The 26,831-nt window shown below is 52.4% G+C and overlaps 1 protein-coding gene across 1 annotated transcript in view; it reads left to right on the top strand.

The window, feature by feature from the left end:
• The window catches only part of LOC144672961 (nitric oxide synthase 1-like), a gene marked incomplete at its 5' end in the record, with an annotated part of 263,568 nt that overhangs the window by 148,860 nt on the left and 87,877 nt on the right, over window positions 1-26,831 (top strand). The window contains one exon of the mRNA XM_078534965.1: window positions 299-409. Coding sequence (XP_078391091.1) covers window positions 299-409 — 111 coding nt within the window. The remainder of the gene's footprint in view (window positions 1-298; window positions 410-26,831) is intronic.

The following is a 26,831-nucleotide window of genomic DNA, read 5'->3' as shown; positions in this document are numbered from 1 at the left end:
TGTGTGATGGTTCTGTGTTAGGGGGATAGCTGTGAGTGTGATGGTGGTGTGTGAGATGGCTGAGTGTGATGGTTGTGTGTGTGATAGCTGTGCCTGTGAGATAGCTGCATCTGTGAGATAGCTGCGACTGCGAGATAGCAGTGTGTGTGATCATTGTATGTGAAGTGGCTGTGTGTGAGATGGTTGTGTGTGATGGGTGCATGTGAGTTGGCTGCGTGTGTGAGATAGCTCTGTGTTTGTGATGTTTGTGGGCACAAATTCCTGATACCTATTTTTGAATATATACAATTTATTTCAGGAGTTATAAAGCACGATTTAACAGTTTAGCTGATGAGGATTTTGAACCGTGCGGCGGGATTGACATCGAGGAGAATTGTTTTGAGACCACAGGACCACTTGCCAGTGTGCGGTAAGAAGATTATCAGCAAGCTCCAATACAGGGGAATATGAACCTACTGGGATTGAGGAGATTGTAAAACTACTCGCATCAAGGGGAATATAAACCTATTCGGATCGAGGGGAATATAAACCTATTCGGATCAAGGGGAATATAAACCTACTCGGATCGAGGGGAATATAAACCTACTCAGATCGAGGGGAATGTAAACCTACTCAGATCGAGTTGAATATAAACCTACTCGGAACGAGGACAATATAAACCTACACAGATCGAGGGGAATATAAACCTACTCGGATCGAGGGGAATGTAAACCTACTCAGATCGAGGGGAATATAAACCTACTCAGATCGAGGGGAATATAAACCTACTCGGATCGAGGGGAATGTAAACCTACTCGGATCGAGGGGAATGTAAACCTACTCAGATCGAGGGGAATATAAACCTACTCGGATCGAGGGGAATGTAAACCTACTCAGATCGAGTTGAATATAAACCTACTCGGATCGAGGGCAATATAAACCTACACAGATCGAGGGGAATATAAACCTACTCGGATCGAGGGGAATATAAACCTACTCGGATCGAGGGCAATATAAACCTACTCAGATCGAGGGGATTGTAAACCTACACGGATCGAGGGGAATATAAACCTTCTCAGATCGAGGGGAATATAAACCTACTCGGATCAAGGGGAATGTTAACCTACTCAGATCGAGGGGAATATAAACCTACTCAGATCGAGGGGAATATAAACCTACTCAGATCGAGGGGAATGTAAACCTACTCAGATCGAGTTGAATATAAACCTACTCGGAACGAGGACAATATAAACCTACACAGATCGAGGGGAATATAAACCTACTCGGATCGAGGGGAATGTAAACCTACTCAGATCAAGTGGAATATAAACCTACTCAGATCGAGGGGAATATAAACCTACTCGGATCGAGGGGAATGTAAACCTACTCAGATCGAGTTGAATATAAACCTACTCGGATCGAGGGCAATATAAACCTACACAGATCGAGGGGAATATAAACCTACTCGGATCGAGGGGAATATAAACCTACTCGGATCGAGGGCAATATAAACCTACTCAGATCGAGGGGAATATAAACCTACTCAGATCGAGGGGATTGTAAAACTACTCGGATCGAGGGGAATATAAACCTACTCGGATCGAGGGGAATATAAACCTACTCGGATCGAGGGGAATATAAACCTACTCAGATCGAGGGGAATATAAACCTACACGGAGCGATGGGAATATAAACCTACACGGATCGAGGGGATTGTAAAACTACTCGGATCGAGGGGAATATAAACCTACTCGGATCGAGGGGAATATAAACCTACTCGGATCGAGGGGATTGTAAAACTACTCGGATCGAGGGGAATATAAACCTACTCAGATCGAGGGGAATATAAACCTACTCGGATCGAGGGGATTGTAAACCTACTCGGATCGAGGGGAATATAAACCTACTCGGATCAAGGGGAATATAAACCCACTGGGATCGAGGGGATTGTAAACCTACTCGGGTGTGTTTGGGTTGGAGGCGGGGTTTGATATGTGGCTGTGTTTAAGTTGGAGGCGGGGTTTCATATGCAGCTATGTTTGGGTTGGAGGCGGGGTTTGATATGGGGCAGTGTTTGGGTTGGAGGCGGAGTTTGCTATGTGGCTGTGTTTGGGTTGGAGCCGGGGTTTGAAATGGGGTGGTGTTGGGTTGGAGGAGGAGTTTGCTATGCGGCTGTGTTTGAGTTGGATGCGGAATTTGATATGCGGCGGTGTTATGGTTGAAGGCGGGGTTTGATATGGGGCGGTTTTGGATTGGAGGCGGAGTTTGCTATGCAGCTGTGTTTGGGTTGGAGGCGGGGTTTGATATGGGACGGTGTTGGGTTGGAGGCGGAGTTTGATATGCGGCTGTGTTTGGGTTGGAGGCCGGGTTTGATATTGGGCGGTGTTTGGGTTGGAAGCGGAGTTTGATATGGGGATGTGTTTGGTTTTGAGGCGGAGTTTGATATGCGGCTGCGTTTGGGTCGGAGGCGGGGTTTTATATGGGGCGGTGTTTGGGTTGGAGGCGGATTTTGATATGCAGCTGTGTTTGGGTTGGAGGCGGGGTTTGATATGGGGATGTGTTTGGTTTGGAGGCGGAGTTTGATATGGGGTGCTGTTTGGGTTGTTGGCGGAGTTTGATATGCGGCTGTGTTTGGGTTGGAGGCGGGGTTTGATATGGGGCGGTGTTTGGGTTGGAGGCCGAGTTTGATATGCAGCTGTGTTTGGGTTGGAGGCGGAGTTTGATATGCGGCTGTGTTTGGGTTGGAGTCGGGGCTTGATATGGGGCGGTGTTTGGGTTGGAGGCGGAGTTTGACATGGGGATGTGTTTGGGTTGGAGTCGGGGCTTGATATGGGGCGGTGTTTGGGATGGAGGCGGAGTTTGACATGGGGATGTGTTTGGTTTGGAGATGGTGTTTGATATGTGGCGGTGTTTGGATTGGAGGCGGGGTTTGATATGTGGCGGTGTTTGGATTGGAGGCGGGGTTTGATATGCAGCTGTGTTTGGGTTGGAGGCGGGGTTTGATATGCGGCTGTGTTTGGGTTGGAGGCGGGGTTTGATAAGGGCGGTGTTTGGATTGGAGGCAGAGTTTGTTATGCGGCTGTGTTTGGGTTGGAGGCGGGGTTTGATATGTGGCTGCGTTAGGTCTGGAGGCGGAGTTTGATATGGGAATGTGTTTGGGTTGGAGGTGGGGTATGATATGGGCGGTGTTTGGGTTGGAGGCGTGGTTTGAAATGGGGCGGTGTTTGGGTTGGAGGCGGAGTTTGATATGCGGCTTTGTTTGGGTTGGAGGCGGGGTTTGATATGGGGCGGAGTTTGGGTTGGAGGCAGAGTTTGATATGGGGCGGTGTTATTGATGGAAGCGGGGTTTGATATGGGGCGGAGTTTGGGTTGGAGGCAGAATTTGATATGCGGCTGTGTTTGGGTTGGAGGCGGGGTTTGATATGTGGCTGTGTTTGGTTTGGAGGTGGAGTTTGAAATGGGGATGTGTTTGGGTAGGAGGCGGCTTTTGATATGAGGTGGTGTTTGGGTTGGAGACAGAGTTTGATATGCGGCTGTGTTTGTGTCAGAGGCGGGTTTGATATGGGGCGGTGTTTATGTGGGAGGTGGAGTTTGATATGCGGCTGTGTTTGGGTGGAGTCGGGGCTTGATATGGGGCGGTGTTTGGGTTGGAGGCGGAGTTTGATATGGGGATGTGTTTGGTTTGGAGGTGGTGTTTGATATGGGGCGGTGTTTGGGTTGGAGGCGGGGTTTGATATGGGGCGGTGTTTGGGTTGGAGGCGGAGTTTGACATGGGGATGTGTTTGGTTTGGAGGTGGTGTTTGATATGTGGCAGTGTTTGAATTGAAGGCGGGGTTTGATATGTGGCGGTGATTGGATTGGAGGCGGGGTTTGATATGCAGCTGTGTTTGGGTTGGAGGCGGGGTTTGATATGTGGCTGTGTTTAAGTTGGAGGCGTGGTTTGATACGCAGCTATGTTTAGGTTGGAGGCGGGGTTTGATATGGGGCAGTGTTTGGGTTGGAGGCAGAGTTTGAAATGGGGCGGTGTTATTGTTGGAGGTGGGGTTTGATATGGGGCGGAGTTTGGGTTGGAGGCAGAATTTGACATGCGGCTGTGTTTGGGTTAGAGGCGGGGTTTGATATGTGGCTGCGTTAGGTCTGGAGGCGGAGTTTGATATGGGAATGTGTTTGGGTTGGAGGTGGGGTATGATATGGGCGGTGTTTGGGTTGGAGGCGTGGTTTGAAATGGGGCGGTGTTTGGGTTGGAGGCGAAGTTTGATATGCGGCTTTGTTTGGGTTGGAGGCGGGGTTTGATATGGGGATGTGTTTGGGTTGGAGGCGGCTTTTGATATGAGGTGGTGTTTGGGTTGGAGACAGAGTTTGATATGCGGCTGTGTTTGTGTTAGAGGCGGGTTTGATATGGGGCGGTGCTTATGTTGGAGGTGGAGTTTGATATGCGGCTGTGTTTGGGTTGGAGTCGGGGCTTGATATGGGGCGGTGTTTGGGTTGGAGGCCGAGTTTGATATGGGGATGTGTTTGGTTTGGAGGTGGTGTTTGATATGGGGCGGTGTTTGGGTTGGAGGCAGGGTTTGATATGGGCCGGTGTTTGGGTTGGAGGCGGAGTTTGACATGGGGATGTGTTTGGTTTGGAGGTGGTGTTTGATATGTGGCAGTGTTTGGATTGGAGGCGGGGTTTGATATGTGGCGGTGATTGGATTGGAGGCTGGGTTTGATATGCGGCTGTGTTTGGGTTGGAGGCCGGGTTTGATATTGGGCGGTGTTTGTGTTGGAAGCGGAGTTTGATATGCGGCTGTGTTTGGTTTTGAGGTGGAGTTTGATATGCGGCTGTGTTTGGGTCAGAGGCGGGGTTTTATATGGGGCGGAATTTGGGTTGGAGGCGGATTTTGATATGCGGCTATGTTTGGGTTGGAGGCGGGGTTTGATATGGGGATGTGTTTGGTTTGAAGGCGGAGTTTGATATGGGGTGCTGTTTGAGTTGTTGGCGGAGTTTGATATGCGGCTGTGTTTGGGTTGGAGGCGGGGTTTGATATGGGGATGTGTTTGGTTTGAAGGCGGAGTTTGATATGGGGTGCTGTTTGGGTTGGAGTCGGGGTTTGATATGGGGCGGTGTTTGGGTTGGAGGTGGGGTATGATATGGGGCGGTGTTTGGGTTGGAGGCCGAGTTTGATATGCGGCTGTGTTTGTGTTGGAGGCGGAGTTTGATATGCGGCTGTGTTTGGGTTGGAGTCGGGGCTTGATATGGGGCGGTGTTTGGGTTTTAGGCAGAGTTTGACATGGGGATGCGTTTGGTTTGGAGGTGGTGTTTGATATGTGGTGGTGTTTGGATTGGAGGCGGGGTTTGATATGTGGCGGTGTTTGGATTGGAGGCGGGGTTTGATATGCAGCTGTGTTTGGGTTGGATGCGGGGTCTGATATGCGGCTGTGTTTGGGTTGGAGGCAAGGTTTGATAAGGGCGGTGTTTGGATTGGAGGCAGAGTTTGTTATGCGGCTGTGTTTGGGATGGAGGCGGGGTTTGATATGTGGCTGCGTTTGGATTGGAGTAGGAGTTTGATATGGGAATGTGTTTGGGTTGAAGGTGGGGTATGATATGGGCGGTGTTTGGGTTGGAGGCGTGGTTTGAAATGGGGCGGTATTTGGTTTGGAGGCGGAGTTTGATATGCGGCTTTGTTTGGGTTGGAGGCGGGGTTTGATATGGGGCGGTGTTTGGGTTGGAGGCAGAGTTTGAAATGGGGCGGTGTTATTGTTGGAGGCGGGGTTTGATATGGGGCGGAGTTTGGGTTGGAGGCAGAATTTGACATGCGGCTGTGTTTGGGTTGGAGGCAGGGTTTGATATGTGGCTTGTGTTTGGGTTGGAGGCGGCTTTTGATATGTGGCGGTGTTTGGGTTGGAGGCAGAGTTTGATATGCGGCTGTGTTTGGGTTAGAGGCGGCGTTTGATATGGGGCGGTGTTTGTGTTGGCGGCGGAGTTTGATATGCAGCTGTGTTTGGGTTGGAGGCGGAGTTTAATATGGGGATGTGTTTGGTTTGGAGGTGGTGTTTGATATGTGGCGGTGTTTGGATTGGAGGCGGGGTTTGATATGCAGCTGTGTTTGAGTTGGAGTCGGGGTTTGATATGCGGTTGTGTTTGGGTTGGAGGCGGGGTTTGATATGGGGCTGTGTTTGGTTTGGAGGGGGAGTTTGATATGGGGATGTGTTTGGGTTGGAGGCAGACTTTGATATGGGGCGGTGTTATTGTTGGAGGCGGGGTATGATATGGGGCGGAGTTTGGGTTTGAGGCAGAATTTGACATGCTGCTGTGTTTGGTTTGGAGGCGGAGTTTGATATGGGGATGTGTTTGGGTTGGAGGTGGGGTATGATATGGGGCGGTGTTTGGGTTGGAGGCGTGGTTTTAAATGGGGCGTTGTTTGGGTTGGAGGCGGAGTTTGATATGCGGCTGTTTTTGGGTTGGAGGCGCAGTTTGAAATGCGGCAGTGTTTGGGTTGGAGGCGGGGTTTGACATGCGGCTGTGTTTGGGTTGGAGGCCGGGTTTGATATGGGCGGTGTTTGGGTTGGAAGCAGAGTTTGATATGCGGCTGTGTTTGGGTTGGAGGCGGGGTTTGATGTGGGGCGGTGTTATGGTTGGAGGCGGGGTATGATATGGGGCGGTGTTTGGGTTGGAGGCGGAGTTTGCTATGCGGCTGTGTTTGGGTTGGAGCCGGGGTTTGAAATGGGGCGGTGTTGGGTTGGAGGCGGGGTTTGATATGCGGCTGTGTTTGAGTTGGATGCGGAGTTTGATATGGGGCGGTGTCATAGTTGGAGGCGGGGTTTGATATGGGGCGGTGTTTGGGTTGGAGGCGGAGTTTGCTATGCGGCTGTGTTTGGGTTGGAGGCGGGGTTTGATATGGGATGGTGTTGGGTTGGAGGCGGAGTTTGATATGCGGCTGTGTTTGGGTTGGAGTCGGGGCTTGATATGGGGCGGTGTTTGGGTTGGAGGCGGAGTTTAATATGGGGATGTGTTTGGTTTGGAGGTGGTGTTTGATATGGGGCTGTGTTTGGGTTGGAGGTGGGGTTTGATATGTGGCGGTGTTTGGATTGGAGGCGGGGTTTGATAGGCAGCTGTGTTTGGGTTGGAGGCGGGGTTTGATAAGGGCGGTGTTTGGATTGGAGGCAGAGTTTGTTATGCGGCTGTGTTTGGGTTGGAGGTGGTTTTTGATATGTGGCTGTGTTTGGTTTGGAGGCGGAGTTTGATATGGGAATGTGTTTGGGTTGGAGGTGGGGTATGACATGGGCGGTGTTTGGGATGGAGGCGTGGTTTGAAATGGGGCGGTGTTTGGGTTGGAGGCGGAGTTTGATATGGGGCGGTGTTTGGGTTGGAGGCCGAGTTTGATATGCGGCAGTGTTTGTGTTGGAGGCGGAGTTTGATATGTGGCTGTGTTTGGGTTGGAGTCGGGGCTTGATATGTGGCGGTGTTTGGATTGGAGGCGGGGTTTGATATGTGGCGGTGTTTGGATTGGAGGCGGGGTTTGATATGCAGCTGTGTTTGGGTTGTAGGCGGGGTTTGATCTGCGGCTGTGTTTTGGTTGGAGGCGGGGTTTGATCTGCGGCTGTGTTTGGTTTGGAGGCGGAGTTTGACATGGGGATGTGTTTGGGTTGGAGGTGAGGTATGATATGGGGCGGTGTTTGGGTTGGAGGCGTGGTGTGAAATGGGGCGGTGTTTGGGTTGGAGGCGGAATTTGATATGCGGCTGTGTTTGGGTTGGAGGCGGGGTTTGAAATGCAGCAGTGTTTGGGTTGGAGGCGGGGTTTGATAAGGGCGGTGTTTGGATTGGAGGCAGAGTTTGCTATGCGGCTGTGTTTGGGTTGGAGGTGGTTTTTGATATGTGGCTGTGTTTGGTTTGGAGGCGGAGTTTGATATGGGAATGTGTTTGGGTTGGAGGTGGGGTATGACATGGGCGGTGTTTGGGATGGAGGCGTGGTTTGAAATGGGGCGGTGTTTGGGTTGGAGGCGGAGTTTGATATGGGGCGGTGTTTGGGTTGGAGGCCGAGTTTGATATGCGGCAGTGTTTGTGTTGGAGGCGGAGTTTGATATGTGGCTGTGTTTGGGTTGGAGTCGGGGCTTGATATGTGGCGGTGTTTGGATTGGAGGCGGGGTTTGATATGTGGCGGTGTTTGGATTGGAGACGGGGTTTGATATGCAGCTGTGTTTGGGTTGTAGGCGGGGTTTGATCTGCGGCTGTGTTTTGGTTGGAGGCGGGGTTTGATCTGCGGCTGTGTTTGGTTTGGAGGCGGAGTTTGACATGGGGATGTGTTTGGGTTGGAGGCGGAGTTTGCTCTGCGGCTGTGTTTGGGTTGGAGGCGGTGTTTGATATGGGACGGTGCCGGGTTGGAGGCCGAGTTCGATATGCGGCTGTGTGTGGGTTGGAGGCCGGGTTTGATATTGGGCGTTGTTTGGGTTGGAAGCGGAGTTTGATATGGGGATGTGTTTCGTTTTGAGGCGGAGTTTGATATGCGGCTGTGTTTGGGTCGGAGGCGGGGTTTTATATGGGGCGGTGTTTGGATTGGAGGCTGATGTTGATATGCGGCTGTGTTTGGGTTGGAGGCGGGGTTTGATATGGGGATGTGTTTGGTTTGGAGGCGAAGTATGATATGGGGCGCTGTTTGGGTTGTTGGCGGAGTTTGATATGCGGCTCTGTTTGGTTTGGAGACGGGGTTTGATATGGGGCGGTGTTTGGGTTGGAGGCGGAGTTTGATATGCGGCTGTGTTTGGGATGGAGGCGGAGTTTGATATGCGGCTGTGTTTGGGTTGGAGTCGGGGCTTGATATGGGGCGGTTTTTGGGTTGGAGGCGGAGTTTGATATGGGGATGTGTTTGGTTTGGAGGAGGTGTTTGATATGGGGCGGTGTTTGGATTGGAAGCGGGGTTTGATATGTGGCGGTGTTTGGATAGGAGGCGGGGTTTGATATGCAGCTGTGTTTGGGTTGGAGGCGGGGTTTGATATGCGGCTGTGTTTGGGTTGGAGGCGGGGTTTGATAAGGAGCGGTGTTTGGATTGGAGGCAGAGTTTGTTATGCGGCTGTGTTTGGGTTGGAGGCGGGGTTTGATATGTAGCGGTGTTTGGATTGGAGGCAGGGTTTGATATGCAGCTGTGTTTGAGTTGGAGGTGGGGTTTGATATGTGGCTGTGTTTGGGTTGGAGGCGGGGTTTGATATGGTGCGGTGTTTGGATTGGAGGCAGAGTTTGTTATGCGGCTGTGTTTGCGCTGGAGGCGGGATTTGATATGTGGCTGTGTTTGGTTTGGAGGAGGGGTATGATATGGGGATGTATTTGCGTTGGAGGTGGGGTATGATATGGGGCGGTGTTTGCGTTGGAGGCGTGGTCTGAAATGGGGCGGTGTTTGGGTTGGAGGCGGAGTTTGATATGCGGCTGTGTTTGGGTTGGAGGTGCGGTTTGATATCCTGCTGTGTTTGGGTTGGGTGCGGGGTTTGATATAGGGTGGAGTTGGGTTGGAGGCAGAGTTTGTTTTGCGGCTGTGTTTGTGTTGGAGGCTTGGTTTGATATGTGGCTGTGTTTGGTTTGGAGGCGGAGTTTGATATGCGGCTGTGTTTGGGTTGGAGTCGGGGCTTTATATGGGGCGGTGTTTGGGATGGAGGCGGAGTTTGATATGGGGATGTGTTTGGTTTGGAGGTGGTGTTTGATATGGGGCGGTGTTTGGGTTGGAGGCGGGGTTTGATATGTGGCGGTGTTTGGATTGGAGGCGGGGTTTGATATGCAGCTGTGTTTGAGTTGGAGGTGGGGTTTGATATGCAGATGTGTTTGTGTTGGTGGCAGAGTTTGATATGCGGATGTGTTTAGGTTGGAGGCGGGGTTTGATATGCGGCTGTGTTTGGGTTGGAGGCGGGGTTTGATATGGGGCGGTGTTTGGGTTGGAGGCGGGGTTTGATATGGGGATGTGTTTGGTTTGGAGGCGGAGTTTGATATGGGGCGCTGTTTGGGTTGGAGGCGGAGTTTGATATGCGGCTGTGTTTGGGTTGTAGGCGGGGTTTGATATGGGGCGGTGTTTGGGTTGGAGGCGGAGTTTGATATGTTGCTGTGTTTGGGTTGGAGGAGGGGTTTGATATGCAGCTGTGTTTGGGTTGGAGGCGGGGTTTGATATGCGGCTGTGTTTGGGTTGGAGGCGGGGTTTGATATGGGGCGGTGTTATGGTTGGAGGCGTGGTTTGTTATGGGGCGGTTTTGGGTTGGAGGCGGAGTTTGATATGTTGCTGTGTTTGGGTTGGAGGCCGGGTTTGATATTGGGCGTTGTTTGGGTTGGAAGCGGAGTTTGATATGGGGATGTGTTTCGTTTTGAGGCGGAGTTTGATATGCGGCTGTGTTTGGGTCGGAGGCGGGGTTTTATATGGGGCGGTGTTTGGATTGGAGGCTGATGTTGATATGCGGCTGTGTTTGGGTTGGAGGCGGGGTTTGATATGGGGATGTGTTTGGTTTGGAGGCGAAGTATGATATGGGGCGCTGTTTGGGTTGTTGGCGGAGTTTGATATGCGGCTCTGTTTGGTTTGGAGACGGGGTTTGATATGGGGCGGTGTTTGGGTTGGAGGCCGAGTTTGATATGCGGCTGTGTTTGGGTTGGAGGCGGAGTTTGATATGCGGCTGTGTTTGGGTTGGAGTCGGGGCTTGATATGGGGTGGTTTTTGGGTTGGAGGCGGAGTTTGATATGGGGATGTGTTTGGTTTTGAGGAGGTGTTTGATATGGGGCGGTGTTTGGATTGGAAGCGGGGTTTGATATGTGGCGGTGTTTGGATAGGAGGCGGGGTTTGATATGCAGCTGTGTTTGGGTTGGAGGCGGGGTTTGATATGCGGCTGTGTTTGGGTCGGAGGCGGGGTTTTATATGGGGCGGTGTTTGGATTGGAGGCTGATGTTGATATGCGGCTGTGTTTGGGTTGGAGGCGGGGTTTGATATGGGGATGTGTTTGGTTTGGAGGCGAAGTATGATATGCGGCTGTGTTTGGGTTGGAGGCGGGATTTGATATGTGGCTGTGTTTGGTTTGGAGGCGGAGTTTGATATGGGGATGTGTTTGGGTTGGAGGTGGGGTATGATATGGGGCGGTGTTTGGGTTGGAGGCGTGTTTTGAAATGGGGCGGTGTTTGGTTTGGAGGCGGAGTTTGATATGGGGATGTGTTTGGGTTGGAGGTGGGGTATGATATGGGGCGGTGTGTGGGTTGGAGGCGGGGTTTGAAATGGGGCGGTGTTTGGGTTGGAGTCAGAGTTTGATATGGGGCGGTGTTATGGTTGGAGGCGGGGTTTGATATGCGGTGGTGTTTGGGTTGGAAGCAGAGTTTGATATGCGGCTGTGTTTGGGTTGGAGTCGGGGCTTTATATGGGGCGGTGTTTGGGATGGAGGTGGAGTTTGATATGGGGATGTGTTTGGTTTGGAGGTGGTGTTTGATATGGGGCGGTGTTTGGGTTGGAGGCGGGGTTTGATATGTGGCGGTGTTTGGATTGGAGGCGGGGTTTGATATGCAGCTGTATTTGGGTTGGAGGCGGGGTTTGATATGCGGCTGTGTTTGGGTTGGAGGCGGGGTTTGATAAGGGGCGGTGTTTGGATTGGAGGAAGAGTTTGTTATGCGGCTGTGTTTGGGTTGGAGGCGGGGTTTGATATGTAGCGGTGTTTGGATTGGAGGCGGGGTTTGATATGCAGCTGTGTTTGAGTTGGAGGCGGGGTTTGATATGCGGCTGTGTTTGGGTTGGAGGTGGGGTATGATATGGGGCGGTGTTTGTGTTGGAGGCGTGTTTGGAAATGGGGCGGTGTTTGGGTTGGAGGCGGAGTTTGATATGCAGCTGTGTTTGGGTTGTAGGTGGGGTATGATATGGGGCGGTGTTTGGGTTGGAGGCGGGGCTTGAAATGGGGCGGTGTTTGGGTTGGAGGCAGAGTTTGATATGGGGCGGTGTTTTGGTTGGAGGCGGGCTTTGATATGGGGCTGTGCTTGGTTTGGAAGCAGAGTTTGATATGCGACTGTGTTTGGGTTGGAGGCGGGGTCTGATATGGGGCGGTGTTTGGGTTGGAGGCGGAGTTTGCTATGCGGCTGTGTTTGGGTTGGAGGCGGGGTTTGATATGGGGCTGAGTTGGGTTCGAGGTAAAGTTTGATATGCGGCTGTGTTTGGGTTGGAGAAAGATTTTGATATGCGGCTGTGTTTGGGTTGTAGGTGGGGTATGATATGGGGCGGTGTTTGGGTTGGAGGCGGGGCTTGAAATGGGGCGGTGTTTGGGTTGGAGGCAGAGTTTGATATGGGGCGGTGTTTTGGTTGGAGGCGGGCTTTGATATGGGGCTGTGTTTGGTTTGGAAGCAGAGTTTGATATGCGACTGTGTTTGGGTTGGAGGCGGGGTCTGATATGGGGCGGTGTTTGGGTTGGAGGCGGAGTTTGCTATGCAGTTGTGTTTGGGTTGGAGGCGGGGTTTGATATGGGGCTGAGTTGGGTTCGAGGTAAAGTTTGATATGCGGCTGTGTTTGGGTTGGAGAAAGATTTTGATATGCGGCTGTGTTTGGGTCGGAGGCGGGGTTTTATATGGGGCGGTGTTTGGGTTGGAGGCTGGGTTTGATATGGGGATGTGTTTGGTTTGGAGTCGGAGTTTGATATGGGGCGCTTTTTGGGTTTGAGGCGGAGTTTGATATGCGGCTGTGTTTGCGTTTGAGGTGGGGTTTGATATGCGGCTGTGTTTCGGTTGAAGGCGGGGTTTGATATTGGGTGGTGCTGGGTTGGAGGCAGAGTTTGTTACGCGGCTGTGTTTGTGTTGGAGGCGGGGTTTGATATGTGGCTGTGTTTGGTTTGGAGGCGGAGTTTGATATGGGGATATGTTTGGGTTGGAGGCGGGGTTTGATATGGGGCGGTGTTTGGATTGGAGGCAGAGTTTGATCTGGGGCGGTGTTATGGTTGGAGGCGGGGTTTGATATGGGGCGGTGTTTGGATTGGAGGCGGGGTTTGATATGTGGTGGTGTTTGGATTGGAGGCGGAGTTTGATTTGCAGCTGTGCTTGGGTAGGAGGCGGGGTTTGATATGCGGCAGTGTTTGGGTTGGAGGCAGGGTTTGCTATGTGGCTGTGTTTGGTTTGGAGGCGGAGTTTGATACGGGGATGTGTTTGGGTTGTAGGTGGTGTTTGATATGGGGCGGTGTTTGGGTTGGAGGTGGGGTTTGATATGTGGCGGTGTTTGGATTGGAGGCGGGGTTTGATATGCAGCTGTGTTTGAGTTGGAGGTGGGGTTTGATATGCGGATGTGTTTGGGTTGGTGGCAGAGTTTGATATGCGGATGTGTTTGGGTTGGAGGCGGGGTTTGATATGCAGCTGTGTTTGGGTTGGAGGCAGGGTTTGATATGTGGCGGTGTTTGGGTTGGAGGCGGGGTTTGATATGGGGATGTGATTGGTTTGGAGGCGGAGTTTGATATGGGGCGCTGTTTGGGTTGGAGGCAGAGTTTGATATGCGGCTGTGTTTGGGTTGTAGGCGGGGTTTGATATGGGGCGGTGTTTGGGTTGGAGGCGGAGTTTGATATGTTGCTGTGTTTGGGTTGGAGGAGGGGTTTGATATGCAGCTGTGTTTGGGTTGGAGGCGGGGTTAGTCACGCGGCTGTGTTTGGTTTGGAGGCGGGGTTTGATATGCGGCTGTGTTTGGGTTGGAGGCGGGGTTTGATATGGGGCGGTGTTATGGTTGGAGGCGAGGTTTGTTATGGGGTGCTTTTGGTTTGGAGGCGGAGTTTGCTCTGCGGCTGTGTTTGGGTTGGAGGCGGTGTTTGATATGGGACGGTGCCGGGTTGGAGGCCGAGTTCGATATGCGGCTGTGTGTGGGTTGGAGGCCGGGTTTGATATTGGGCGTTGTTTGGGTTGGAAGCGGAGTTTGATATGGGGATGTGTTTCGTTTTGAGGCGGAGTTTGATATGCGGCTGTGTTTGGGTCGGAGGCGGGGTTTTATATGGGGCGGTGTTTGGATTGGAGGCTGATGTTGATATGCGGCTGTGTTTGGGTTGGAGGCGGGGTTTGATATGGGGATGTGTTTGGTTTGGAGGCGAAGTATGATATGGGGCGCTGTTTGGGTTGTTGGCGGAGTTTGATATGCGGCTCTGTTTGATTTGGAGACGGGGTTTGATATGGGGCGGTGTTTGGGTTGGAGGCGGAGTTTGATATGCGGCTGTGTTTGGGATGGAGGCGGAGTTTGATATGCGGCTGTGTTTGGGTTGGAGTCGGGGCTTGATATGGGGCGGTTTTTGGGTTGGAGGCGGAGTTTGATATGGGGATGTGTTTGGTTTGGAGGAGGTGTTTGATATGGGGCGGTGTTTGGATTGGAAGCGGGGTTTGATATGTGGCGGTGTTTGGATAGGAGGCGGGGTTTGATATGCAGCTGTGTTTGGGTTGGAGGCGGGGTTTGATATGCGGCTGTGTTTGGGTTGGAGGCGGGGTTTGATAAGGGGCGGTGTTTGGATTGGAGGCAGAGTTTGTTATGCGGCTGTGTTTGGGTTGGAGGCGGGGTTTGATATGTAGCGGTGTTTGGATTGGAGGCGGGGTTTGATATGCAGCTGTGTTTGAGTTGGAGGCGGGGTTTGATATGCGGCTGTGTTTGGGTTGGAGGCGGGGTTTGATATGGTGCGGTGTTTGGATTGGAGGCAGAGTTTGTTATGCGGCTGTGTTTGCGCTGGAGGCGGGATTTGATATGTGGCTGTGTTTGGTTTGGAGGAGGGGTATGATATGTGGATGTATTTGCGTTGGAGGTGGGGTATGATATGGGGCGGTGTTTGCGTTGGAGGCGTGGTCTGAAATGGGGCGGTGTTTGGGTTGGAGGCGGAGTTTGATATGCGGCTGTGTTTGGGTTGGAGGTGCGGTTTGATATCCTGCTGTGTTTGGGTTGGGTGCGGGGTTTGATATAGGGTGGAGTTGGGTTGGAGGCAGAGTTTGTATTGTGGCTGTGTTTGTGTTGGAGGCTTGGTTTGATATGCGGCTGTGTTTGGGTTGGAGGCGGGGTTTGATATGGGGCGGTGTTTGGGTTGGAGGCGGAGTTTGATATGTTGCTGTGTTTGGGTTGGAGGAGGGGTTTGATATGCAGCTGTGTTTGGGTTGGAGGCGGGGTTTGATATGCGGCTGTGTTTGGGTTGGAGGCGGGGTTTGATATGGGGCGGTGTTATGGTTGGAGGCGTGGTTTGTTATGGGGCGGTTTTGGGTTGGAGGCGGAGTTTGATATGTTGCTGTGTTTGGGTTGGAGGCCGGGTTTGATATTGGGCGTTGTTTGGGTTGGAAGCGGAGTTTGATATGGGGATGTGTTTCGTTTTGAGGCGGAGTTTGATATGCGGCTGTGTTTGGGTCGGAGGCGGGGTTTTATATGGGGCGGTGTTTGGATTGGAGGCTGATGTTGATATGCGGCTGTGTTTGGGTTGGAGGCGAGGTTTGATATGGGGATGTGTTTGGTTTGGAGGCGAAGTATGATATGGGGCGCTGTTTGGGTTGTTGGCGGAGTTTGATATGCGGCTCTGTTTGGTTTGGAGACGGGGTTTGATATGGGGCGGTGTTTGGGTTGGAGGCGGAGTTTGATATGCGGCTGTGTTTGGGATGGAGGCGGAGTTTGATATGCGGCTGTGTTTGGGTTGGAGTCGGGGCTTGATATGGGGCGGTTTTTGGGTTGGAGGCGGAGTTTGATACGAGGCTGTGTTTGGGATGGAGGCGGAATTTGATATGCGGCTGTGTTTGCGTAAGAGGCGAGGTTTGATATGGGGCGGTGTTTGTGTTGGAGGCGGAGTTTGATATACGGCTGTGTTTGGGTTGGAGTCGGGGCTTGATGTGGGGCGTTGTTTGGGTTGGAGGCGGAGTTTGATATGGGGATGTGTTTGATTTGGAGGTGGTGTTTGATATGGGGCGGTGTTTGTGTTGGAGGCGGGGTTTGATATTTGGCGGTGTTCGGATTGGAGGCGGGGTTTGATATGCAGCTGTGTTTGAGTTGGAGGCGGGGTTTGATATGCGACTGTGTTTGGGTTGGAGGCGGGATTTGATATGTGGCTGTGTTTTGTTTGGACGCGGAGTTTGATATGGGGATGTGTTTGGGTTGGAGGTGGGGTATGATATGGGGCGGTGTTTGGGTTGGAGGCGTGTTTTGAAATGGGGCGGTGTTTGGGTTGGAGGCGGAGTTTGATATGCGGCTGTGTTTGCGTTGGAGGTGGGGTTTGATATGCGGCTGTGTTTGGGTTGAAGGCGGGGTTTGATATTGGGTGGTGCTGGGTTGGAGGCAGAGTTTGTTATGCGGCTGTGTTTGTGTTGGAGGCGGGGTTTGATATGTGGCTGTGTTTGGTTTGGAGGCGGAGTTTGCTATGCGGCTGTGTTTGGGTTGGAGGCGGGGTTTGATATGGGGCTGAGTTGGGTTCGAGGTAAAGTTTGATATGCGGCTGTGTTTGGGTTGGAGGCAGAGTTTGATATGCGGCTGTGTTCGGGTCGGAGGCGGGGTTTTATATGGGGCGGTGTTTGGGTTGGAGGCGGGGTTTGATATGGGGATGTGTTTGGTTTGGAGGCGGAGTTTGATATGGGGCTGTGTTTGCGTTGGAGGTGGGGTTTGATATGCGGCTGTGTTTGGGTTGAAGGCGGAGTTTGATATTGGGCGGTGCTGGGTTGGAGGCAGAGTTTGTTATGCGGCTGTGTTTGTGTTGGAGGCGGGGTTTGATATGCGGCTGCATTTGGGTCAGAGGCGGGGTTTTATATGGGGCGGTTTTTGGATTGGAGGCTGATGTTGATATGCGGCTGTGTTTGGGTTGGTTGCGGGGTTTGATATGGGGATGTGTTTGGTTTGGAGGCGGAGTATGATATGGGGCGCTGTATGGGTTGTTGGCGGAGTTTGATATGCGGCTCTGTTTGGGTTGGAGGCGGGGTTTGATATGGGGCGGTGTTTGGATTGGAGGCGGGGTTTGATAGGCAGCTGTGTTTGAGTTGGAGGCGGGGTTTGATATGCGGCTGTGTTTGGGTTGGAGGTGGGGTATGATATGGGGCGGTGTTTGTGTTGGAGGCGTGTTTGGAAATGGGGCGGTGTTTGGGTTGGAGGCGGAGTTTGATATGCGGCTGTGTTTGCGTTGGAGGTGGGGTTTGATATGCGGCTGTGTTTGGGTTGGAGGCGGGGTTTGATATGGGGCGGTTTTTGGGTTGGAGGCGGAGTTTGATATGTTGCAGTGTTTGAGTTGGAGGCAGGGTTTGATATGGGGCGGTGTTTGGGTTGGAGGCTGGGTTTGTCATGCGGCTGTGTTTGTGTTGGAGGCGGGCTTTGATATCGGCGGTGTTTGGGTTGGAGGCTGAGTTTGATATGCGGCTGTGTTTGGGTTGGAGGCGGGGTTTGATATGGGGCGGTGTTATGGTTGGAGGCGGGGTTTGATATGGGGCGGTGTTTGGGTTGGAGGTGGAGTTTGCTTTGCGGCTGTGTTTGGGTTGGAGGCGGTGTTTGATATGGGATGGTGTAGGGTTGGAGGCGGAGTTTGATATGCGGCTTTGTTTGGTTTGGAGGCTGGGTTTGATATGGGGCGGTGTTTGGTTTGGAGGCGGAGTTTGATATGGGGATGTGTTTGGTTTTGAGGCGGAGTTTGATATGCGGCTGTTTTTGGGTTGGAGACGTGGTTTGATATGGGGCGATGTTATGGTTGGAGGCGGTGTTTGATATGGGGCGTTGTTTGGGTTGGAGGTGGAGTTTGCTATGCAGCTGTGTTTGAGTTGGATGCGGAGTTTGATATGGGGCGGTGTTATGGTTGGAGGCGGTGTTTGATATGGTGCGTTGTTTGTGTTGGAGGTGGAGTTTGCTATGCGGCTGTGTTTGAGTTGGAGGATGGGTTTGATATGGGACGGTGTTGGGTTGGAGGCGGAGTTTGATATGCTGCTCTGTTTGGGTTGGAGGCTGGGTTTGATATTGGGCGGTGTTTCGGTTGGAGGCGGAGTTTGATATGGGGATGTGTTTGGTTTTGAGGCGGAGTTTAATATGCGGCTGCGTTTGGGTCGGAAGCAGGGTTTTATATGGGGCGGTGTTTGGGTTGGAGGCGGATTTTGATATGCGGCTGTGTTTGGGTTGGCGGCGGGGTTTGATATGGGGATGTGTTTGGTTTGGAGGCGGAGTTTGATATGGTGCTCTGTTTGGGTTGTTGGCGGAGTTTGATACGCGGCTGTGTTTGGGTTGGAGGCGGGGTTTGATATGGGGCGGTGTTTGGGTTGGAGGCCGAGTTTGATATGCGGCTGTGTTTGGGTTGGAGGCGGAGTTTGATATGCGGCTGTGTTTGGGTTGGAGTTGGGGCTTGAAATGGGGCGGTGTTTCGTTTGGAGGCAGAGTTTGATATGGGGCGGTGTTATGGTTGGAGGTGGGGTTTGATTTGGGGCGGTGTTTGGGTTGGAAGCAGAGTTTGATATGCGGCTGAGTTGGGTTGGAGGTGAAGTATGATATGGGGCTGTGTTTGGGTTGGAGGCAGAGTTTGATATGCGGCTGTGTTTGGGTCAGAGGCGGGGTTTCATATGGCGCGATGTTTGGGTTGGAGGCGGGGTTTGATATGGGGATGTGTTTGGTTTGGAGGCGGAGTTTGATATGGGGCACTTTTTGGGTTGGAGGCGGTGTTTGATATGCGGCTGTGTTTGGGTTGGAGACGGGGTTTGATATGGGGCGGTGTTTGGGTTGGAGGCGGAGTTTGATATGTTGCTGTGTTTGGGTTGGAGGCGGGGTTTGATATGGGGCGGTGTTTGGGTTGGAGGCGGGGTTTGTCATGCGGCTGTGTTTGTGTTGGAGGTGGGGTTTGATATGGGTGGTGTTTGGGTTGGAGGCAGAGTTTGATATGCGGCTGCGTTTGGGTTGGAGGCGGGGTTTGATATGGGGCGGTGTTATGGTTGAGGACGGGGTTTGATATGGGGTGGTGTTTTGGTTGGAGGCGGAGTTTGCTATGCGGCTGTGTTTGGGTTGGAGGCGGGGTTTGATATGGGACGGTGTAGGGTTGGAGGCGGAGTTTGATATGCGGCTTTGTTTGGGTTGGAGGCCGGGTTTGATATGGGGCGGTGTTTGGTTTGGAGGCGGAGTTTGATATGGGGATGTGTTTGGTTTTGAGGCAGAGTTTGATATGCGGCTGCGTTTGGGTCGGAGGCGGGGTTTTATATGGGGCGGTGTTTGGGTTGGAGGCTGATTTTGATATGCGGCTGTGTTTGGGTTGGAGGCAGGGTTTGATATGGGGATGTGTTTGGTTTGGAGGCGGATTTTGATATGGGGCGGTGTTTGGGTTGGAGGCCGAGTTTGATATGTGGCTGTGTTTGGGTTGGAGGCAGAGTTTGATATGTGGCTGTATTTGTTTTGGAGGCGGGGTTTGATATGGGGCGGTGTTTGTGTTGGAGGCGGAGGCTGATATGCGGCTGTGTTTGGGTTGGAGGCGGTGTTTGATATGGGGCGGTGTTTGTGTTGGAGGCGGAGTTTGATATGCGGCTGTGTTTGGGTTGGAGTCGGGGCTTGATATGGGGCGGTGTTTGGGTTGGAGGCGGGGTTTGATATGGGGCGGTGTTTGGGTTGGAGGCGGAGTTTGTTATGCGGCTATGTTTGGGTTGGAGGCGGGGTTTGATATGGGGATGTATTTGGTTTGGAGGCGGAGTTTGATATGCGGCTGTGTTTGGGTTGGAGGCAGGGTTTGATATGGGGCGGTGTTTGTGTTGGAGGCGGAGTTTGATATGTTGCTGTGTTTGGGTTGGAGGCGGGGTTTGATATGGGGCGGTGTTTGGGTTGGATGCGGAGTTTGATATGTTGCTGTGTTTGAGTTAGAGGCGGGGTTTGATATGCTGCTGTGTTTGGGTTGGATGCGGAGTTTGATATGCGGCTGTGTTTGGTTTGGATGCGGAGTTTGATATGTGGCTGTGTTTGGGTTGGAGGCGGGGTTTGCTATGCAGCTGTGTTTGGGTTGGAGGCGGTGTTTGATATGCGGCTGTGTTTGAGTTGGAGGCGGGGTTTGATATGGGCGGTGTTTGGGTTGGAGGCAGAGTTTGATATGCGGCTGTTTTTGGGTTGGAGGCGGGGTTTGATATGGGGCGGTGTTATGGTTGGAGGCAGTGTTTGATATGGGGCGTTGTTGGGGTTGGAGGCGGAGTTTGCTATGCAGCTGTGTTTGAGTTGAATGCGGAGTTTGATATGGGGCGGTGTTATGGTTGGAGGCGGTGTTTGATATGGTGCGGTGTTTGGGTTGGAGGCGGAGTTTGCTATGCGGCTGTGTTTGGGTTGGAGGCGGAGTTTGATATGCGGCTGTGTTTGGGTTGGAGTTGGGGCTTGAAATGGGGCGGTGTTTCGTTTGGAGGCAGAGTTTGATATGGGGCGGTGTTATGGTTGGAGGTGGGGTTTGATTTGGGGCGGTGTTTGGGTTGGAAGCAGAGTTTGATATGCGGCTGAGTTGGGTTGGAGGTGAAGTATGATATGGGGCTGTGTTTGGGTTGGAGGCAGAGTTTGATATGCGGCTGTGTTTGGGTCAGAGGCGGGGTTTCATATGGCGCGATGTTTGGGTTGGAGGCGGGGTTTGATATGGGGATGTGTTTGGTTTGGAGGCGGAGTTTGATATGGGGCACTTTTTGGGTTGGAGGCGGTGTTTGATATGCGGCTGTGTTTGGGTTGGAGACGGGGTTTGATATGGGGCGGTGTTTGGGTTGGAGGCGGAGTTTGATATGTTGCTGTGTTTGGGTTGGAGGCGGGGTTTGATATGGGGCGGTGTTTGGGTTGGAGGCGGGGTTTGTCATGCGGCTGTGTTTGTGTTGGAGGTGGGGTTTGATATGGGTGGTGTTTGGGTTGGAGGCAGAGTTTGATATGCGGCTGCGTTTGGGTTGGAGGCGGGGTTTGATATGGGGCGGTGTTATGGTTGAGGACGGGGTTTGATATGGGGTGGTGTTTTGGTTGGAGGCGGAGTTTGCTATGCGGCTGTGTTTGGGTTGGAGGCGGGGTTTGATATGGGACGGTGTAGGGTTGGAGGCGGAGTTTGATATGCGGCTTTGTTTGGGTTGGAGGCCGGGTTTGATATGGGGCGGTGTTTGGTTTGGAGGCGGAGTTTGATATGGGGATGTGTTTGGTTTTGAGGCAGAGTTTGATATGCGGCTGCGTTTGGGTCGGAGGCGGGGTTTTATATGGGGCGGTGTTTGGGTTGGAGGCTGATTTTGATATGCGGCTGTGTTTGGGTTGGAGGCAGGGTTTGATATGGGGATGTGTTTGGTTTGGAGGCGGATTTTGATATGGGGCGGTGTTTGGGTTGGAGGCCGAGTTTGATATGTGGCTGTGTTTGGGTTGGAGGCAGAGTTTGATATGTGGCTGTATTTGTTTTGGAGGCGGGGTTTGATATGGGGCGGTGTTTGTGTTGGAGGCGGAGGCTGATATGCGGCTGTGTTTGGGTTGGAGGCGGTGTTTGATATGGGGCGGTGTTTGTGTTGGAGGCGGAGTTTGATATGCGGCTGTGTTTGGGTTGGAGTCGGGGCTTGATATGGGGCGGTGTTTGGGTTGGAGGCGGGGTTTGATATGGGGCGGTGTTTGGGTTGGAGGCGGAGTTTGTTATGCGGCTATGTTTGGGTTGGAGGCGGGGTTTGATATGGGGATGTATTTGGTTTGGAGGCGGAGTTTGATATGCGGCTGTGTTTGGGTTGGAGGCAGGGTTTGATATGGGGCGGTGTTTGTGTTGGAGGCGGAGTTTGATATGTTGCTGTGTTTGGGTTGGAGGCGGGGTTTGATATGGGGCGGTGTTTGGGTTGGATGCGGAGTTTGATATGTTGCTGTGTTTGAGTTAGAGGCGGGGTTTGATATGCTGCTGTGTTTGGGTTGGATGCGGAGTTTGATATGCGGCTGTGTTTGGTTTGGATGCGGAGTTTGATATGTGGCTGTGTTTGGGTTGGAGGCGGGGTTTGCTATGCAGCTGTGTTTGGGTTGGAGGCGGTGTTTGATATGCGGCTGTGTTTGAGTTGGAGGCGGGGTTTGATATGGGCGGTGTTTGGGTTGGAGGCAGAGTTTGATATGCGGCTGTTTTTGGGTTGGAGGCGGGGTTTGATATGGGGCGGTGTTATGGTTGGAGGCAGTGTTTGATATGGGGCGTTGTTGGGGTTGGAGGCGGAGTTTGCTATGCAGCTGTGTTTGAGTTGAATGCGGAGTTTGATATGGGGCGGTGTTATGGTTGGAGGCGGTGTTTGATATGGTGCGGTGTTTGGGTTGGAGGCGGAGTTTGCTATGCGGCTGTGTTTGGGTTGGAAGATGGGTTTGATATGGGACGGTGTTGGGTTGGAGGCGGAGTTTGATATGGGGATGTGTTTGGTTTTGAGGCGGAGTTTAATATGCGGCTGCGTTTGGGTCGGAGGCAGGGTTTTATATGGGGCGGTGTTTGGGTTGGAGGCGGATTTTGATATGCGGCTGTGTTTGGGTTGGCGGCGGGGTTTGATATGGGGATGTGTTTGGTTTGGAGGCGGAGTTTGATATGGTGCTCTGTTTGGGTTGTTGGCGGAGTTTGATACGCAGCTGTGTTTGGGTTGGAGGCGGGGTTTGATATGGGGCGGTGTTTGGGTTGGAGGCCGAGTTTGATATGCGGCTGTGTTTGGGTTGGAGGCGGAGTTTGATATGCGGCTGTGTTTGGGTTGGAGTTGGGGCTTGATATGGGGCGGTGTTTGGGTTGGAGGCGGGGTTTGATATGTGGCGGTGTTTGGATTGGAGGCGGGGTTTGATATGGGGCGGTGTTTGGGTTGGAGGCAGAGTTTGATATGCGGCTGTGTTTGGGTCGGAGGCGGGCATTGATATGGGGCCGTGTTTGGGTTGGAGGCGGGGTTTGATATGGGGATGTGTTTGGTTTGGAGGCGGAGTTTGATATGGGGCGCTGTTGGGGTTGGAGTCGGAGTTTGATATGCGGCTGTGTTTGGTTTGGAGGCGGGGTTTGATATGGGGAAGCGTTTGGTTTGGAGACGGAGTTTGATATGCGGCTGTGTTTGGGTTGGAGGCGGGGTTTGATATGGGGCGGTGTTTGTGTTGGAGGCGGAGTTTGATATGTTGCTGTGTTTGGGTTGGAGGTGGGGTTTGATATGGGGCGGTGTTTGGGTTGGATGCGGAGTTTGATATGTTGCTGTGTTTGGGTTGGAGGCGGGGTTTGCTATGCAGCTGTGTTTGGGTTGGAGGCGGGGTTTGATATGCGGCTGTGTTTGAGTTGGAGGCGGGGTTTGATATGGGCGGTGTTTGGGTTGGAGGCAGAGTTTGATATGCGGCTGTTTTTGGGTTGGAGGCGGGGTTTGATATGGGGCGATGTTATGGTTGGAGGCGGTGTTTGATATGGGGCGTTGTTGGGGTTGGAGGCGGAGTTTGCTATGCAGCTGTGTTTGAGTTGGATGCGGAGTTTGATATGGGGCGGTGTTATGGTTGGAGGCGGTGTTTGATATGGTGCGGTGTTTGGGTTGGAGGCGGAGTTTGCTATGCGGCTTTGTTTGGGTTGGAGGATGGGTTTGATATGGGACGGTGTTGGGTTGGAGGCGGTGTTTGATATGGTGCGGTGTTTGGGTTGGAGGCGGAGTTTGCTATGCAGCTTTGTTTGGGTTGGAGGATGGGTTTGATATGGGACGGTGTTGGGTTGGAGGCGGAGTTTGATATGCGGCTCTATTTGGGTTGGAGGCCGGGTTTGATATTGGGCGGTGTTTGGGTTGGAGGCGGAGTTTGATATGGGGATGTGTTTGGTTTTGAGGCGGAGTTTAATATGCGGCTGCGTTTTGGTCGGAGGCAGTGTTTTATATGGGGCGGTGTTTGGGTTGGAGGTGGATTTTGATATGCGGCTGTGTTTGGGTTGGCGGCGGGGTTTGATATGGGGATGTGTTTGGTTTGGAGGCGGAGTTTGATATGGTGCTCTGTTTGGGTTGTTGGCGGAGTTTGATACGCGGCTGTGTTTTGGTTGGAGGCGGGGTTTGATATGGGGCGGTGTTTGGGTTGGAGGCCGAGTTTGATATGCGGCTGTGTTTGGGTTGGAGGCGGAGTTTGATATGCGGCTGTGTTTGGGTTGGAGTTGGGGCTTGATATGGGGCGGTGTTTGGGTTGGAGGCGGGGTTTGATATGCGGCTGTGTTTGGTTTGGAGGCGGGGTTCGATATGGGGAAGCGTTTGGTTTGGAGACGGAGTTTGATATGCTGCTGTGTTTGGGTTGGAGGCGGGGTTTGATATGGGGCGGTGTTTGGGTTGGAGGCGCAGTTTGATATGCGACTGTGTTTGGGTTGGAGGCGGGGTTTGATATTGGGAAGTGTTTGGTTTGGAACGGAGTTTGTTATGGGGTGGTGTTTGGGTTGGAGGCGCAGTTTGATATGCGGCTGTGGTTGGGTTGGAGACGGGGTTTGATATGGGGATGTGTTTGGTTTGGAGGCGGTGTTTGATACGTGGATGTGTTTGGTTTGGAGTCGGGGTTTGATATGGGGTGGGTTTTGGGTTAGAGGCGGTGTTTGTGTTGTAGGCAGGATTTGGGTTGGGGGCGGGGTTTTATATAGGGTGGGGTTTTGGTTGGAGGCGAGGTTTGATATAGGGTGGGGTTTTGGTTGGAGGCGGGGTTTGATATAGGGTGGGGTTTTGGTTGGAGGCGGGGTTTGATATAGGGTGGGATTTTGGTTGGAGGCGGGGTTTGATATAGGGTGGGGTTTTGGTTGGAGGCGGGGTTTGATATAGGGTGGGGTTTTGGTTGGAGGCGGGGTTTGATATAGGGTGGGGTTTTGGTTGGAGGCGGGGTTTGATATAGGGTGGGGTTTTGGTTGATGCGGGGTTTGATATGGGGTGGGTTTTGGGTTAGAGGCGGTGTTTGTGCTGTAGGCAGGGTTTGGGTTGGAGGCAGTGTTTGAAATGGGGTGGAGTTTGCATTGAAGAGGGGTTTGGGTTGGAGGCAGGGTTTGAAATGGGGTGGTTATTGGGTTGAAGGCGGGATTTGGGTTGGAGGCAGGGTTTGATATGGGGTGTGGTTTGGGTTGGAGGTGGAGTTTTATATGGAGTGGGGTTTGTGCTGAGTCGGGGTTTGGGATGGGGAAGCGTTTTTTCGCTCATGGAATGTGGGCGTTAATGGCTGGGCCAGCATTTATTGCCCATCTCTAGTTGCCCTTGGGAAGGTCGTGGTGAGCTACCTTCTTGAACTGCTGCAGTCCCTGTGGTGTAGGTACACTCACAGTGCTGTTTGGGAGGGAGTTCCAGGAGATTGACCCAGTGACAGTGAAGGAACGGTGATATATTTCCATAGGATGGCTTTGGTGAGGAACTTCCAGGTGGTTGTGTTCCCATGTATCTGCTGCCCTTGTCCTTCTAGATGGTAGTGGTCGTGGGTTTGGAAGGTGCTGCTGAGGAGCCTTGGTGAATTCCTGCAGTGCATCTTGTAGATGGTACACACTGCTGCCACTGTGCATCGGTGGTGGAGGGAGTGAATGTTTGTGGATGGGGTGCCAATCAAGCGAGCTGCTTTGTCCAGGGTGGTGTCAAGCTTCTTGAGTGTTTTAGGAGCTGCACTCATCCAGGCAAGTGGAGAATATTCCATCACGCTCCTGACTTGTGTCTTGTAGATGGTGGACAGGATTTGGGGAGTGAGCAGGGGAGTTATTTGTCACAGCATTCCTAGCCTCTGACCTGGTCTTGTAGCCACAGTATTAATATGGCTAGTCCAGTTCAATTTCTGGTCAATGGTAACCCCCAGGATGTTGACAGTGTGGGATTCGGTGATGGTAATGCCATTGAATATCAAGGGGCGATGGTTGGATTATCTCTTGTTGGAGATAGTCATTGCCTAGCACTCCTGTGGTATGAATGTTACTTGCCACTTGTCAGCCCAAGCCTGGATATTGTTCAGGTCTTGCTGCATTTGAACATGCACTGTTTCAGTATCTGAGGAGTCGCGAATGGTGCTGAACATTGTGCAATCATCAGCGAACATTCCCACTTCTGACCTTATGATGGAAGGAAGGTCATTGATGAAGCAGCTGAAGATGATCGGGCCTAGGATACTACCCTGAGGAACTCCTGCAGTGATGTCCTGGAGGTGAGATGACTGACCTCCAACAACCACAACCACCTTCCTTTGTGCTAAGTATGACTCCAACCAGCAGAGAGTTTTCCTCCTCATTCCCATTGACTCCAGTTTTGCTAGGGCTTCTTGATGCCACACTCAGTCAAATGCGGCCTTGATGTCAAGGGCAGTCACTCTCCCCTCACCTTGGGCGTTCAGCTCTTTTGCTCATGTTTGAACCAAGGCTATAATGACATCGGGAGCTGAGTGGCCTTGGTGGAGCCCATACTGGACATCAGTGAGCAGGTTATTGCGAAGCAAGTGTTGTTTGATAGCACTGTTGATGACCCCTTCCATTACTTTACTGATGATGGAGAGTAGACTTTTGGGACGCTAACTGACCTGGTTGGGTTTGTCCTGCTTTTAGTGTTCAGGACATACCTGGCCAATTTTCCACAGAGCCAGGTAGATGCCAGTGTTGTAGCTGTACTGGAACAGCTTGGCTTGGGGAGTGGCAAGTTCTGGAGCACAAGTTTTCAGCACTATTGCCGGAATATAGTCAGGGCCCATAGCCTTTGCAGTATCCAGTGCCTTCAGCCATTTCTCGATATCACATGGAGTGAATTGAATTGGCTGAAGACTGGCCCCTGTGATGCTGGGGACCTCCGGAGGAGGCCGAGATGGATCATCCACAGGGCAGTTTTGGCTGAAGATTCAGCTTTAACTTTTGCACTGATATGTTGGTCTCCCCCATCATTGAGGATGGGGATATTTGTGGAGCCTCCACCTCCAGTGAGTTGTTTAGTTGTTCACCACCATTCACGACTGGATGTGGCAGGACTGCAGAGCTTAGATCTGCTCCGTAGGTTGTGGGATTGCTTAGCTCTGTCTATCACTTGCTGCTTA

This window comes from Cetorhinus maximus, unplaced genomic scaffold (assembly GCF_964194155.1).
Source record: "Cetorhinus maximus unplaced genomic scaffold, sCetMax3.hap1.1 HAP1_SCAFFOLD_168, whole genome shotgun sequence".
In the NCBI taxonomy this organism is placed as follows: domain Eukaryota; kingdom Metazoa; phylum Chordata; class Chondrichthyes; order Lamniformes; family Cetorhinidae; genus Cetorhinus; species Cetorhinus maximus.
This window is presented reverse-complemented; position numbering and strand designations above follow the sequence as displayed.